At 52.3% G+C, this 15,925-nt stretch overlaps 1 protein-coding gene across 7 annotated transcripts in view; it reads right to left on the bottom strand.

Moving 5' to 3' along the window:
• RNF220 (ring finger protein 220) overlaps positions 1-15,925 on the bottom strand; it is a 231,996-nt gene that overhangs the window by 65,484 nt on the left and 150,587 nt on the right. For all 7 annotated transcript variants that reach the window (XM_042803079.1, XM_033000379.2, XM_042803108.1 and 4 more), the window contains one exon: positions 7,610-7,655. In XM_042803079.1, coding sequence (XP_042659013.1) covers positions 7,610-7,655 — 46 coding nt within the window. The remainder of the gene's footprint in view (positions 1-7,609; positions 7,656-15,925) is intronic.

Raw genomic sequence — 15,925 nt, 5'->3', positions numbered from 1 at the left:
GGCATGTTAAACACAGCGTTAGAGATGCCAAGTCACACTTCCCCTTCACTCTTAGGAAACTTGACTTCATTTGTTTTTCTCATTTCTGTGCGCCATGCCACACTTTGCCTTTCAGGCAGCTGTGGGAGCAGGCAGGGGTGCAGGCTCAGGAGCTAAGGGATTAGGAAAGGCACTTGCCATCAGGGTGACTTTCATTTCTGCATTAGGCCAGCCTCGCTGACATCCCAATTTTGGCCTCTTTTTTTCCCAAATCGTTGTGTTGGGGCCATTACCCAATGGCTAAGCAGTGAGGATGCATGGCCACAGCATGGCAAGCTGAGGATTTGCTGCCCTCTGCACCCACACTGCCCACTCCCACCTGGGTACTGGCAAGCGGGGAAGGGGCAGCAGTACGATCCCCATCCCTTTCTCGACTGGCACCTGGGAAGATGGCTGCGGAGGGAAAAGGCAGTTTTACACCTGCCCTCCTTTGTGCATGCCCAGCCTGCAAGAAAGACCCACATTCTGGCATCCCACCCCAAAAACGTGGCCCTGGGTGCTCTGCGTGCAGACAGGAACAAGCCTTGATGCTGAGATGTCCCTTTTCCCCCTGGGGAGGGGCCACCAGCTAGCTCCTACTCGCCTGGTTGCTAGTTCAGCCCAACTCCCCTTCAAGGTGCATCTGAGTGGGGCTATCGGGGCGAGAGCACCTTCCTCCCTCCCCGGTCCCTGCTCCCCTGGCAAACCACACTCCCAGCGTCAAAGATGGAGCAAGGGCCTTGTGCAAGTGGCCGTGCAGCCTCATATTTCTCCCTTGCCTTTAAATCATCTCTCCATTGGGTAAAGGCACTCTCTGCGGAGGTTATAAACCCTGAGAGGATCAGCCTGAGCATTACACCTGGGGCAAGCTAAATAAAAAAAGGTCACCAGCGCTTTTTAAACATGGACAAAAAAGCAGTAAAATGTGTTTGGAAAAAAAAATCTGGCATTAAATCATGACTTTTTGCCTGGCTTGCCTCATTAAAAGTGGCCTTTTGGAAGGTAAAATTATCATTGTAAGTGATAAGATCTTTAAGAAAATAATTCACGGCTTCTTCACCCTTTAATATGATAGCCGCCACCGGCTAATTTTTTTCTTAATGGCAACGAGGCCATCAATCTTGTCCAAGCCCTGTACTCCCTCCTTCCTCCTGCCCCTCCTGCCGTGCTGGGCAGCCATGGCCCTGCTCGGCGGTTCCTTCCTACCCCTTGGAGCCCAGCTGTGCCATGCCACGGGGAAGGGACACATCTGGATGTACGGCTTTACCCGCCTGTGTCCGTGGATCCGGGCTCCCCCCGGGGATGTGGCACCCCAGGAAGCAGAGGCCAAGTAAGCCTTGCTCACGCCGCGGGGTCGCACCCTGGTAGCTCCCGACGCCCTCCGCGATGCTGCAGGGATGGGCCGCGGCGCCTGCAAATGTTCTGTCGGCCTCACTGCCGTTAGGAACAACATATAGTTTACGTATATAAGCAGAGGGGCAGTCTCGGCACGAACGGGCTGCGCATCATGCGGCCGGTGTGCCCGCCGCGGTGATCCCAGCCCACTGCTCTCGGGACCTGCTGCTCCCTGCTCGGGCGGAGGAGCCGTGGGCAGCTCCGAGGCGACGGACGCGGGCAAGGGCACGCGTGCCAACACGCTGCCGGCTCCTGGCCCCCCCGGGGCAGCGTGAGGGTGTCAGGGTGAAGCCGTGGGCCCCGAGGAAATGGATGGAAATTGCCTGGATGCGCTGCCCCCCGGCCCTCAGCGCTGCCTCTCGCCGGCAGCCGGGGCAGGTGTCAGCGCCGGGAGAGCCCAGCCGGTGCCGCTGACATTCTGCTGCCTCTCAAGGCCAGTCATTTGAGAGTATTAAAGTGCTGGACTCCTGCTTTCTGATAGCCCTGGAAAAACACAGGGAGTCTATTTTTCTTAAACAATCCGTCACAGCTGCTGTCAGCAGAACAAATACCCTAACCCCGCTTTTTATGTATCTATATGGCCTTTTTTTATTTTTTTTTTTTTTATTTATTTTGGCACAAAGTGTTCCCTGCTTGATGCATTCAGCTTTAACTCTGCCTTCTAAATAGGTACTTATCACTTAACATGGAGGTGATGGCTTGACATGTTTTCTGTCTCCTGCCCTCCCCTCCACGGTAGGGAAGCCGTCAAAGTGTTGCTAATAGCTGTTATCACTTGGGAACTGTAACCCGAAAGCAATGAGTGATACCAGGCCTTGCTGCGATTTCCCCCCTTAACTCTGCTAGCCGTTTTTTATGTTATTGCTGGAGGATCCCTAACACAAAGATGCTACTATTAGAGCTGAGCTTCCTAGAAGCTTTTGGTGGGTCCACATTTGCTCCTGGGAAAGTTAGAGGTAAAATTATCTAGTGGCTTTTAGCTGGCAGAGATAAAGGTGGGACGGAGCTGGGGATGAAAGGCTTAAATGTGAGAAGCGTGTGAATAGTGAACAGAAATAATGATATCCGCAGCTTCTGGCCTTCACTGAAAGATTCCAGTGGTCCACAAGCAGAATAAGCTTACAGAAATGTGAGCTACTGATTTATTTCTGTGCATGTTACAGTCACACCTGGGATTGCAATTGAGCTTTGGGTCCTCTTGGGCGAGACATCAGCTACATGGTGGGGAAAGGGGCCCCTTCCAGCAGGACTGCCCGTCGGCGCACTGGGGATGGAGAGGGAAAGAGGTCTGGCAAGGGTCTGCCGGGGTCTGCCAGTCTGTCCGGCTTCCCTCCGCGACCACATCCCTCTCCACTCCTACTTAACACAGTGTTTTCCCCCAGACTAATGGGAGGGCACAGCTGTTTGGCCCAAGGGGAGTGAGGGGCTTTGTTTGTTCATGGGGTAATTTGTTTTATGGAATAAAACCTGGCAGAGATTTTTTTTGGAGTGGCTCTGGTATTCATCACCCCAAACTGGCAGGGAGCATGGCCAGCCAATGTTCATCCTACACGATTTCCCCTCCTTCGCATATCTGTGGGCTGTTCTTGTGTCCCCATCTTGGCCATAGCTTTGCCACAATACTCAGATTTAGCTTTTTAATCTTTCCTTGTAAATCACAGTTACAGAGGAAGGGGGCACAGATACGGTGAGTGACTTCTCCAACCCCTGCAGTGAGTCAGTGACACAAGAGAAGGAGTTAAAACCCCAGGGCCCTGACACCCATCCCCTGTTCCTAGCACCAGACATGATACGGAGAAGTTAAATGATTGTGCTAGAAATTTCATCTCGAGCGAGGCAGCTGGGAAGGGCTTAATACAGACATTCTGTCAAGGTTTAAGGCTCCAAATCTTGCTTGCTTCAAAGCTCTTTTTCCTTGGAGGGCTTTAGTGGTCAAATTTCCCTCTAGATGCTGTAATTCTCTCTCAAACTGCTCGGTGAAGCTGTAAAATCACGGAGGTGGGTGGGGGAATCAAAGGGCTCTGGCACTGTGGCTTGGTTCCCAGCTCTGCTGGAGGTCTCGGAGCAGCGCGCTGGCTGCCTGCCTGCGGGCACCCTCCGAGGAGCTGGGCGCACACCTAAACAAACCAGCCGCAAGCATCTGCTGGGTGCACGAGATGGATTTTGCTCCTGGCCGCTCACGTCAGTGTTTGTTTGCAGCAGGAGCCAGCATACGGACTGGACTGTTAGTGGGAAAGGCAATTTGCAGTCATGTATTAGCAAGCAGCAGCAGAAAACCAGTGCTGAACCCGCCGTGAGAGCTGGGATGCTTCATGGAGCCCTGCTTTTCCCCTTCAGTGGCCAGTACCACCACTTCCACAGGGGATATAAGTGTTCACCTGGTAGGTGACAGGTAACAGTCTGCAGCTAATGTCCTGAAATTTAGGGGTTGAGATCTCTCTAGGCAGAGATGATATCCCACCTAGATCATGGCTCATGGAGGGAGAGCCGTGGGCCAGGCAGGCAGTGGTAAAGAAGTGCTCTTAGGTAGCTACGAGGACCTGGGGCTGCTGGTTCCCAGAGTTACTGCTGGCTGCTCAAGAGAGAGTGGGAACAGTTGGATTTACACTGCTCATACACCTCACCAACACGGGTTCAATCCAACATGTGCTCCTCTCCTGCGCAACCCCTTGCAAGAGGCAGCCAAGGCGAGAGGGGGAGTGTGAAGACCAGGAATGATGCCCAGGGGAATTTCATGCTGCTGAGGGCTACGTACAGACTCCTGGGCAGCCACAAGCCTGGCCGGAGCCTGTGCTGCTGCTCATATGTTTCTGCAAGACATCCCTGCTGCCTGATTTGCCAGAGACACAGGCTCTGGCCATGCTGGGGAGTGCTGCAGGGAACCTCTGGGCTCACAGAGCTCTGGAGCATGGCTGACTTGGACACACCTTCAGAAAGTGTCCTCCTGAGTGACTCTGGTGTTGGGCTTCCCCATGGTGACCCAGGAAGACAGTGAAAGGTTAGCAAACAACCACACCAGAGAACGGGACCATGGAGCTGCGCTCTCTAGCTCAGCAAGAGCAAGGACACCCTCCATCCCTTCCCATGGGTGTGAAGCATCTGTTCTCACCAACGCTGAAACTTCTCCTTGGTGAAGAATCTGTTTTCCCACCCTTGGTGTTTCATCTAGCCCAGCTTGCTGTCACCAGCTTTCCTAAGTAAGTGGCAGTCAGAGTTGGGTAGAAATCTCATCCTGAGGCTCATTACACCAGTTTGGCGGCTGCTTGTCCACACTGGCATGGCACGATGGATTGGGCTTGGTCTCTCATACGAAGCAAGGGAGAATCCTGAACTCTGTGGAGCTGCCCTCCCCCTCAGCACTGCCTCCGCAGAGAGAGCCCAGGCAAAGGGCAAACATGTTGGCCGGAGCCCCCCAGCTCACAGCCCTTGCTTGCCTCTGTCAGCTTCAATAATAGAAGAACCTGATACAATAATCCTGCATTCATCACATCTCATGTTGAGTGATTGGATTTTCTTTGACATATCACCATGAAAATTGGCCCAGTGCAGTGAGTGACAGGTCTGCAGGGGCAGGAAAGTGGCAAGTGAGGAACATGGGTTTACATCTGGGCTTTTATTGCCAGGAGAGACAATTGCCAGGGCAACTGTGGGGAAGGGATGGGACCAGAGCCAGGAGTCAGAGCACAGCGGGGTTAAATCCCCTGCCCTCAGCTGTACCCTGAGAAGAGCCTCAGGGCAGCACAGAAACAGTGATGGTACTGATACTGTATGCAAAGGTCCTAAAAGAGTTCCACAGTGGTCTCAAAGCCACTGGTGACCACAAAAGTAACACTGCTAGCCTGCACTCCACCCCAGCTCCCATGTCCCCGGGTGGAACCAGCCCGCCACTGCCCACGCCACTGCCCACGATGCCAGGGGATTCTCCCAAGGGATGGGGAGGTGCAGCCCCTTTCTCCTGCTGCTGCGTGGCTGGAGCTGCTGGCCCTTTTGTTGGCACCAGGAGAAGGACCAGCCAGGAAATGTTGTGGCAGTCCCTGCAGTCCTCGCGACCCCTTCCACTGGTGCCCAGGGTGGGAAGTGGGACATGGCACAGGCCCCAGGTCTTCCCAGGCAGTGCCTGCCAGACCGCCAGTGATGCCTGGGTGCCTGGAAATGGGCTGCAAGCCCACCCTGGGGGTGTGTCCCCCATCCCTCTGCCTGGGACCCCTGTTAAGGGTGGCCCAGTGGCCCAGTTTTGTCCACAACAGAACTTTCTTGGAGGGACTTCACATTCTGATGGGCTATTCCCAGGCCATGTTGCAAACACTCAGTGGGCACAAAGGGAAAGAACAGCCTTCATCTACCAACACCCTCCTACTCAGCCCTCCCAGTTACAAAGGAGCCTTTAATACCAGGCTCAGGTGAAGGTGACAGTGCTGTGCCTTTCCATGCCACACAGGACTTGTCGCCCAGCAAAAGCCACCTAGAAATAATGAATCCTCCTGGGCTGAAAGGCTTTCAAGCTCTCTGAGAAGGGAATGAAAGATTTCCTGATTTCACCCTCTCCCTCCCTGCTCTCTTGGCTTCTTGAAGTTAATGTTCTTAGCCCCAGACGTGACGGGCAAAAGGAAAAGATCCATGTGGTGACAGGGGACGATTGATCTCTTTTACATAGAACGACGCTCCAGTCCCAGTTTAATCCCCTCGCTCAAGGCAAATGGGATTCTTTGTCAATGGAAACTTCAAAAGCATGGCCCTGCCACGAGATGGACCTTCTTCTTTATCTGGTCTCTGTCAGTCACTCGCTGCGTTTCCCTCCAAACAGCTAATCTGTCTTCCTAGCCGTCCTTCTCCGTCGCAGGCGATGTGTTTGGGACTGTTGAGATATCTACACTCAGAGCTGACAAAGAGGGAAAGGGAAGCTTGCAGGGTCCAGCTGCTTTCATTTTGCGGGTGCATTTTCCTGCTCCTTTGAGACATCCCAAGGGAGCCTCACGCTCTGTGGATTTTCAATGGTGGGCGGGCTTGGGGATTGCTTTCTGCTCTGTTTGTTTTTCAAGGGAGAAATAGTCAGGTCTCCGCTCTCCTCCCAGTCTGCCCTGGGACAGGGCATGGGAGACAGGGGTAGTCATGCAGGAGGTGGTAATGCTGAAGGTGTGGAGCACTACAGAGTTTTGCTGTGATCTTTATTTTCCCTTGGAGGGTTTGGGAAATTGTTGGGTTGACTTGGGAGGTGTCTCTGCTGGGAACTTGGGTCAGCACGGTGACTCCCTGGCCCCTCTCTTGGCACGGCGGACAAGGTGTGGATGTGCTTAGCAATGCACCCATCCCCAAGGGGAAAACCTAGAACTGAAATTTCAAAAACGACCCAAATCTTCCAGAAGAAAAAGGAAGAGCAAGACCTGAAGTCAATTCCATTAAAACAAGCACAGAGACCTCCCGTGAGAGATGCCCTGTCATTCCCTGGGGGCCAGGAGCCTCCCTGGCTTGCACTGTGTCACCAGAAGCATAGGGAAGCCTGGACCCCTTGTCTTTGCCCACCTTGGAGAGTACAGCATGGTTTTCAGAGGCCGTGCAACTCGTAGCTGCCCTACAGTGCTCCCCGACACCCACTTGCCCGCCCAAGCTCCAGTCCTTCCCACTGATGTATCGTATGAAGCCCAGCTAACAGTAATACTGATTAGTGAATGATACCCCTTGCAGTGATGCCATGATCCTCCCTATATTTTTTCATTCTGAGCCAAAGGGATGGGGGGAGGGTTTGGGGGAGGGGGCTGCAGCTGAGATGGGGTCTTTTAGTGATTTGGGCTCCTCCTTGGGTGTGCTTCACTCCCCTGAGGCAGTCCTACTCCTCTCTTCCAAAGCTGGCATATGGCTCTGGCTCCATGAGCTCCTGCACATGATTTCCCAGGCTGAGCTCAGCCTGCGTGTGATCAGCTCTCATTAGCTGTCATTAGACACAATCTGGAGTCCTGGAGCCCGCTGGGTCCTTCAGCTCCTCCGTCCCTCAGCTGCACGGGGAACGAGAGAGCCCTGTGTGGGGACTTGGCCACCCCAGCCCAGTGAGTGAATTGGGGGCAGCAGCTTCCCCCAGTGCTGGCTGGCTCCCAAAGCATGGCCACCTTCCCGGGAGACACCAAGTAGCAGGCTGGGAAGGCGAGGGAGTGTAAAGAGCATCCCTCAGGGTGGGGAAGTGTGCTGAGTTGTGCTCACTTACCTTGGGGGTGCCCGCTGCCATGGCATCCTTCAGGATGGAGCTCTTGCTGCCAAGAGAGAAGAGAATGGGATCAGAGTCACAAAACCACTACAGCAGGCAAGGGGGTGATGTGCTTTGAGGGATCTCACAAGGTCAAATGGCGAAGAACACGGTTCCCCTTCCCCAGGCCAACAAGAGTCTCCTCACCCTGACTGCAGGGGCATGAAAAAGCGGGCAGTGCCTACTGTTTCTCCAGCTGGAATAAAATGGTCCTACGCGTGGAACCCCCCCAAACCCAGATGCACAATGCAGAGTCGAATCCCGACTCTCCCTCTCCTTGGGGGCTTGAACAGCTTCTTTCCCAGACCTGGGGAAAAGCAGGGAGCAAGCCTGCAGGCACACGGGGAAGAAAGCCAAGGGGAGGGGAGTGGAGGTGGCGAGCCCTGTGTAGGGTCAGGCACAATAAAAAAAAGGAGAGAAGGAAAAAGAAAGCGATTAAATCGGTGCAAGAGCAAGGGAAAGAAGATCCCCCCAGCTCCAGCCGTGCTGTGGAGGCAGCAGCTCTGCCGGAGGCTGGAGTGATTTGTTAATTCAGCTTGTTCCCCATTTAGCAGGGAAGGAGGTCCCCGCCACGGTGCTCCTCCTCGCCTGCCCTCACCAGCGGGAGATGCTATAGATTTAATAACACCTTCCCCCCTCCAGACAGGTTAAACTTGAAACAATTACATATCAAAGCCGACATGGCGGGGAGGCCTGCACTGTAATTTTTTGGTTATTAAAGTAATCTCTCTCATGTAAATTCTCCTGCTAACATGCTGCAAACAGCATTAGGAAATAAATTATTTCCCCATGATTCGATTTGTCAATGCAAAGCACCTGCAGCAGGCAAAAGGCTCTTGAAATATGTTGCCAAGCCCAGTGCCTGTGCTTGTAAGTGCACGCCGGTGGGGTGGCTGGCTCCCAGCTCCCCATAGCCCCGGGGAGATGATGGATGGGTGCATGGAGGGGGGAGGTTAGTGGGGGGAGGCGGAGGATGGGGAAGGGGGGGGAATGGAATTGTGTTTAATAACAAAATTTGTATGCAAGCCTGCATCCCAGGCTAAGGATGAGTGATCGGCAGCCAGAAAGTATTAAAAAGCCTCGCTAAACAGATGCTGACAATAGAACAAGACATATCAAATCAGATCTACTTCAGAAACATTAATATACACACGCACACATGCTCGCCCGCGCGCGCGCGCCCGGCTCCGCACACCCGTGCTCCTTTCTTCTCAATCACAGCAATATGGGAGACATCAATAAATTTTTATGAGACTTTTAGAAGATCAACACGGTACTAGATGTGACAAAAAAGCAATGTGCCTGTCATGTTCGCTTTGTCGGGGACACTTTAGCCCCAGATGCCGAGCTGCAGTGGCAGCGGGGAGAAATTGAATTTGGCTGGCTTTAATCTGCCTTGATTTGGCAGATGGCTGGGTGTTATGAAATGAGCAGGGATGGAGGAAGGTGTTTTCTCTTGGGGCTATGGGCTTGGGGCTCCTCTCCCAGTGCCACCGCCCTCGCCCCCCGCCCCAAAATGGTGGGAAACGCGAGGTTATCCATCACCATCAGGTCACCCCAAATGCCGCAGCTCTGCTCTCGGAGCAAGCGGCTGCAGTTCCCAGGGATCACCGATGAGCGGGCTGGGGCATCGCCTCCCTGGCAACCCCCCTTCCCTGAGGGGATGCACTGCCAGGTGCTTGCTGTGGGGTGCAGGATGCCCCCCATGCTCCGTCCCCCAGCTCTGCCCCCCCTGCTCCCAGGAGGTGGCACAGAGCAGAGTCAGTCCCCGCTGCCCCCTGAGACGCAGCCCTGGGACCACCTCCAGCCTGCTCCCAAACGTGGGAGATGGGAAAGATTTCCACCTTCTCCCCATCTCCAGAGCCACCTTGAATTTCTCAGTTGCCCAAAGTGGAAACAATTTTGTTTTTTTTCTTTAAAATCCAAACACCAGGTTAAAAAACCCAAGTCATTTCCTCCCTTTTCTTGTTAAAGGTGTTTAAAATTATTCCTTTTTGATGGAAAGAGGAAGAATCTCATTAATCCCTCCCAGAAATGGTGTTAGCACCAGGAAACTGCAGTTTTCAGGACAAGAGTCTCAGTGGTCAGCTGAAAGGCCAAGCTTCTGCCACTGGGACTGATGAGGAAGGAGAACTGATTTAGATAACTTGGCAGAGTTTATTTTATTCTTCATTTGGAGGATTATTAAGAACCACTCCTTTCCTTGCAGTTTAGCCCCACTCTATTGAAAATAAGAATTTGCAATTTGTTTTTATTTATTTCCAGGGATGGGCCAGGAATGGGCTCAAGCCCTGGTCATCCAAGTCCCAAGACCCTGCAATTTAAGGGTGCTTTCCTCCATCTCGCTAAATAACCCCCTGAATTACAGTGGCTGCAGCCCCCCACGCCTCTTAAGGATGCTGGTAGTGGGCTGAGAATCGAAAGGCCTTCAGCAAAGAGAAACCTTCCCCTCCATAAACACTACAGACAAATTAAAAATGGTAAAAGGGAAATCAAGACCTTTAAAGTTCAAACAGTTTTCGGTGCCTTTTAAAGTTTTTTTGCTCTAGGCCCTTGCAGAGAGCACAATCTTTGGAGACCTTGGGATTCTCTTTAATCACCCAGCCAGGCTGCAGTGGTCTGAAATGATTACACATTTACATAGTAATAACCCCAACACTCCCCACATTATTTCATGGCTAGCATATTTCCACTCGGCGAGTGATCCATGTGTTTTAAATTATAACCTGTACATAGGAAATTAGTTACTAAGTACGATATTCACGGGCTCGTCTGACACTTCTAATTAAGGTGATTTACACAGAATTATCCTACGAAATAAAAAAATGGTGTTTTGCTAGCTAATAAAATATAATTACTACCCGCTTTTATAAGTTACAGTTAGTTTTAATCTATTTGGGGAATTGTTTATCTAGTTCATTACAGCAAAACAACTTCTTTCCCTTTTAGGTAACCCCCTCCAAAGTACCAAAGACAAGAAATGCCCTGGAAAGACCCAGGGATTTGGGTAGCCTCCTTCTCTCTCTCTTCTGACGACTTTGCATTTCAAAGTGATACGAGGCTACTTCCTTGCTGGTTTCCTTTCTCAGGGCTGAGACACCAGTTCTGGCCCTGCATTCACGAATCCCCATGTGTTTGGGTGCCCTGCACCTCTCTGGGGACAAAATAAGGTCCCTGCTCTGGTGCTGCTGGAGGGCCCAGCCCTGCAGCTGCATCACCCATTAATGTTAACGGGAGCTACACAGCCAGGTCCCCATTGCCCTGGGGTGCTCGCTGGGGACGCATCGCTCCTCTATATTAGGGCACATCATCTTTAAGAGGAACATTTACTCTCAGCGAGGCCCTCCACAATGAAAGCACGACTCAGACATGCAGATATCATTTAACACTAGGCAGGGATTTGGTTAGGAGCATCCCCAGATGCCACTGGGAATCCCCTGGCATCTCCCTGAGTGAGCCCCAAGGGGCAGTTCTGACCCAGTGCTTCAGTCGTGAGGTCCCACAGGGCAGCTCAGCACACTGAATGTGTGCCCTCTTTAGTCACAGTTTTGGGGTTTCTCTACCCGTGTCATGGTTGCTATTACACACAATGACCTTTGGCTTTGTTTATTTGGTTATGGTCCTGCCTTCTGGGGTGTGCTTGCCATAGGAAAAAAAAAAAAATAAAAAAAGCAATATACAAGGAATAGTCCCTTATCATTCCCATAAATGGGAGCTGCTGCTTCCCACATGGAAAACCCAGGGCATGAGCTGCAGGTTAAGCAGACCGATTTTGTTTTACCATAAGCAAGGTGGTACTTGTCCTTTTCCTTTAAGCCTTCACTCTTACAAGCTGTTGCAGGAGTCTCAGCTTTCCTCCAGAAGAAAAAAGAAGTTTTCTGGGTGCCCAAGACAGGAGACAAGCAGAATCCCTGCTCCCCACAGAGGCACGACTCAGGGCATCCTCTCGGTGCCCAGAGCCCACCACACATAGGCAGGGCTCTCACTGACCCCCCGGTTGCCCCAGGGAAGCAGAGGCAGGAGACTGCTCCGGCAATGGGGCATCCCAGAGCGAGGGCTGGAAAGCTCTATTGCAATTGTAGCTACAGCTTAAGTGAGACTGAGAGAGAGAGAGAAATGTGCTCAGAGGAGAAATCTGAAAACAGAGCAGTGATGGGACTTGCCTGAAGTCTCAGCACAGAAAGAGCCCCAATGCTGTGCTTCATCCCGGCACAGCTGCTTGGGCTCCCCAAGAAACAAGATTTCTGCAGAGCCCACCACCCAGGGCAAGGCAGAGTTTATGATGAGTATCCATCAAGGAAAGGTTGAGCTCAATACCTGGCACAGCAGCACTCCCCACACAGAACTAATAACAACTGCCAAAGAAGTTCCTTGAACTCAGGCAGCTACAGTTGTTTGTGCTCATCCCTTAATTACATTGCAGCCAGAAGAGGTTTAAAGAGGTGGTAAGAGGGCTGCTACCATGCAGCTGGTGTCTTTTGGCCCTGCAACCCTTCCACAGAACAACTCTCAGCAGCCCTTGCGATTTGACAGGCAGCAGCCAGAGCACATGCAGCTCCCACATGAGATCCTGTAAAGCCAAAAGGTTTCTACAAGCCATAGCCAACTGATGTATTTCTTACCAAAAAAAAAAAAAAAAAAAAAAATCCAGTGGAAACAATTTATTTTTAGCTGCAAGACTCGTGGCTGGAACATGCCAGCCTTGGGACAGGAGCCCCAAGCCTCCCACAGAGCTGTGTGGACAGCATCGCCAGCTGTAAATAAGCAGTTGCTGGGTAGAGAGGGAATTGGATTTTTGTGGACACCAATTTAAATAAGTGGAAGTGTCACTTGAAGCCTAAATAAGGAATTGGGAGTTTGATTTATTTATTTATTTATTTATTTAAAATACACGAGGCCAAATCCTCACCTAGCCGCAGGTGACAGCCCCTGGTGTGGCTGGGCATGATTCGTGCCATCAGGGGAAGCTCACAGGGATTTTTAACCCGATGTGGCTCCTCTAGTGCAACCTGCTCCAAGTGCTGCTTAGAAGATCTCCTGCATCCCACGATGGGGAAAGGGGCTGAGAGATGGTAAAATTTACCAAGGCCACTGGAGTCAGGACTAGAAATGCTCTGCACCTACAGTCCCAGACATGCTTCCCAAATGCTCCCCCAGTCGGTATTTTTAGACCTCAGTGCCCAACACGGTCAGCTGTGACAAATGTGAGCCCTCAGGGCAGCCTCCCCCAAAGAGATGAAGCTGCAGCAGAAATGCAGCAGGATCATAAAACACAGTGGCATGACCCAACCGTGCTAAAATCCCCTATTTTCTCTGTCCCATTTGCACTTCCAGCTTTTTCTCCCCTGCTTGGTTTTTCTTTATGACCCCCTGGTACACTATGCCTGTGCCAGGAGCAGGCGACAGGTTTCTGGGTGAGGATGTGATGGTCTGTGTGTGCGGGGTGAAGTAAGATGCTGGGGTAGGAGGGTTGTTTCATTTCTCTCCCACTATTTGAAAAGGAGGTGGCTGGAAAAATAAAGAGAAAAGTCGGAGGGAAAGGTCATGCATTAGATTGATCTGGGGGGCTCTTTGCTACTGTGGCTGTAATGACTGTTTAATTATTCCCAGCTCACGTGGCAGTTCAGAAGAGGCTCTCCCACAGAAGGCATGCGTTGCTTCAGGGCAAATAACTGACCGAAGATTTATTTCTCACCCTTGGGTTTCCATGCATCCCTTCCCAGGCCTTCTGCTGCCCTGGGAGTCATCAGCAGAGGAAGACTTTGCCCTCCGAGGTCCCAAACCCCATCCCGCAAACCCACATCCTGGAGTCAGGGAATGGGCTGTGGGTATCGTGGGTCCCCAGGCGCTTCAAGGAGCATTCACAGCACTTTCGAGGCACTGCATGAGCGGGGGGATACGTGACCCACAAATTTTGTCACCCGCCGTGCTACCCTTGAAGCCCTGCCATGGGAGGAGAGGAGGGGGCCGTCTCCAAGCAGCACAGGCAGCTGCAGGGCTTGTGCTGTCTCCGCTGGAGAAGCTGTGGATGAAGGGTCCAGGCTGCTGTCATTGCCACCTTCTGAGTGCACAGGAGGAAGCTGGAGGGTCTCTATTCCCTTTCTGTCCATGATTAATCTGCCACAGTGAGGGGCAGGGACACAAATCAGAAGGGGGATGAAAGAGGATAAATCCACGGTATCAGCAACACCACATTTGCTAGATAATAAACAGACTCCTCTCCTCATAAATTTCCCCCATGGTTCCCCTCCACTGTCACTGGCAGACATGGAGCTGGGCTGATCCCAGCCTTTCTGGTCTCCCTGTTAGTGGGGAGAGCCACGGCTCTGCCAGAGAAGTGTGGGACCCTCCACCCAGGCTGAGCATCGTTCACCCCCTGCACACAGCGGGGTGTAGCGGGGGCTGCAGGACGGCACAGCGAAACCCCATCCAAGCTCATGGGCTTTAGATGGTGCACGGGACACCTCAGCTGACTGCGGTGAGGGGATCTATGCCAGCACGTGAAGTGGGCAGGAGAAGCACTGGAGACACCAAGCACTCTTTAATTTGCTTGATATTTCTACTCTCCATCTCAGTCCCCACCAGGTGTGACTCGTTCTCTCTCCTTGCCCTGGCACAACACTGTGTCCTCACTCCTCATTTTGGCAGCAGCCAGCTCACCTACTTCTCCACGCCCCACGGAGGGGACATGACCCTGTTAGCTGCCTCATGCTGGCAGGTGGCCCTGCTCGGGTATTACCGAGAAGCTGACGCTTCCAGGCAGGTTCCTCCTGTGATGAAGTGTGTTTAATTTAAATCTAACAGGAGTCACACTGCTGAAGAAAGCTTCAGGTGATGCCACTTCCCATGCACCTGGAGATGCATCAGGGCCTGAATCTGGACACCCATGACCCCAGAGCTGAGCTTCCATGCTGAACGCCTCTGCTGTGGGACAGCACGGGATGCCCTGCTGCTGCCGTGGGGTAGGATCCACTCCCCGGGAGGCTCGGGGCAGAGCAGGATGCGAATGACCCCTTCTGTGTCCCCAAAGCAAAGCAGCAGCTCCCAAGCACTGGCCTGCCCCAGCAGCCTGGTTTTGCTGGGGGACGTTGGCTGCGGGATGAACTAGGGATGCTGCCCACGCTGCGGGAAGTGGCTGTTCAGGTACTGGGTGCTCGGTGCTGCGGTCGGGTCTCTCCCTGGAGCAGCTGGGCGTTGCGTGGAGGCTCACGCCTGCTGGGACTCACACAGGGGGAGAGCATCAGGGAGACATCCCAGGTAATGAACCGCTCGGTTGAACACCTTGGGGGGGTGCCAGAGCCCAGGGAGGGGGTGCTGCAGGGGACGTACCCAGTCCCGCTTTGCAAAGCACTGCCAGGCACTTAATAGTACCTGTCCCCACCATCTCCCCAGCCTGGATTTATGCCTTGAGGGGTCACCTCTGGCGAGACTCTCATAACATGACTTTATTAGCTTTCTTGTTCCTTCTTTAAGATACAGTAGCAAAGGGGGAGGAGGGCAGCGGCACCTCAGGAAGGAGCGGGGGCCATACAGATAGGAAGCAGCTGCCCTCACGATTCCCCTTCTTGGTGACAAGGGGGAGAGGGAGAAAAATGATGCTCCCTCGAAATTTATCATGCACCCAATTACAATGTTAATTGGCAAGTCCCAGAAATCAATTAATTCGCAAATTTTTTTCAATTAAAAATTAAGATAAATCATAAAACGTTATTAAGCAAAGGCCGAACTCTGTGAACTTTTTTTTTTTTTGTAGGCATCTAGGTTTTTTTTTAATTTAAATAAAAAAAAAAGAGCTGTGTTGCCAAAGCCCGATGCCCTTGAGTGCCTTTGCTGAAGCGCAGGGGGCTGTCATCAGCAGGACTGGGCTGAAGACAGATAAAAAAATATCGACCAGTCGGACACACTGCTTCTGCTTTATTGATCAGGCGGGAATTTAACTTGCTGTGCATATCCACCGTGTCAGCAAGGGCCACGGGCGAAATTAAAAGTACTTGGCTTGGAGATGTCGCCTTGATACTGGGGGGTGGGGAGAGAGGAAGGGAGGGGGAAGAGGAGGGGGAGAAAGGGAAGAAAGGAAAAGAAGGTGGAAAAAGAAGGAAGAAAAAAGACAGAAGTTGAAGAACAGGAGGTTGCAATGCCCACCTTTCCCTGGTTGCAATTTCACTTGTTGGCCAGGGCTCCTTGCCCTCCCTGGAGTGCTTGCAGGTGTCTGCTGCATGCAAGGAAGGGAATCAGCATGTATTCCAGTGGAGCTTTGGGAAAAAACCCTTCTCACTC

This window comes from Tyto alba, unplaced genomic scaffold (assembly GCF_018691265.1).
Source record: "Tyto alba isolate M040663 unplaced genomic scaffold, T.alba_DEE_v4.0 Super-Scaffold_1000006, whole genome shotgun sequence".
Lineage (NCBI taxonomy): Eukaryota > Metazoa > Chordata > Aves > Strigiformes > Tytonidae > Tyto > Tyto alba.
Note: the sequence above shows the minus strand (reverse complement) of the source record. Positions and strands in the feature narration are given on the sequence as shown.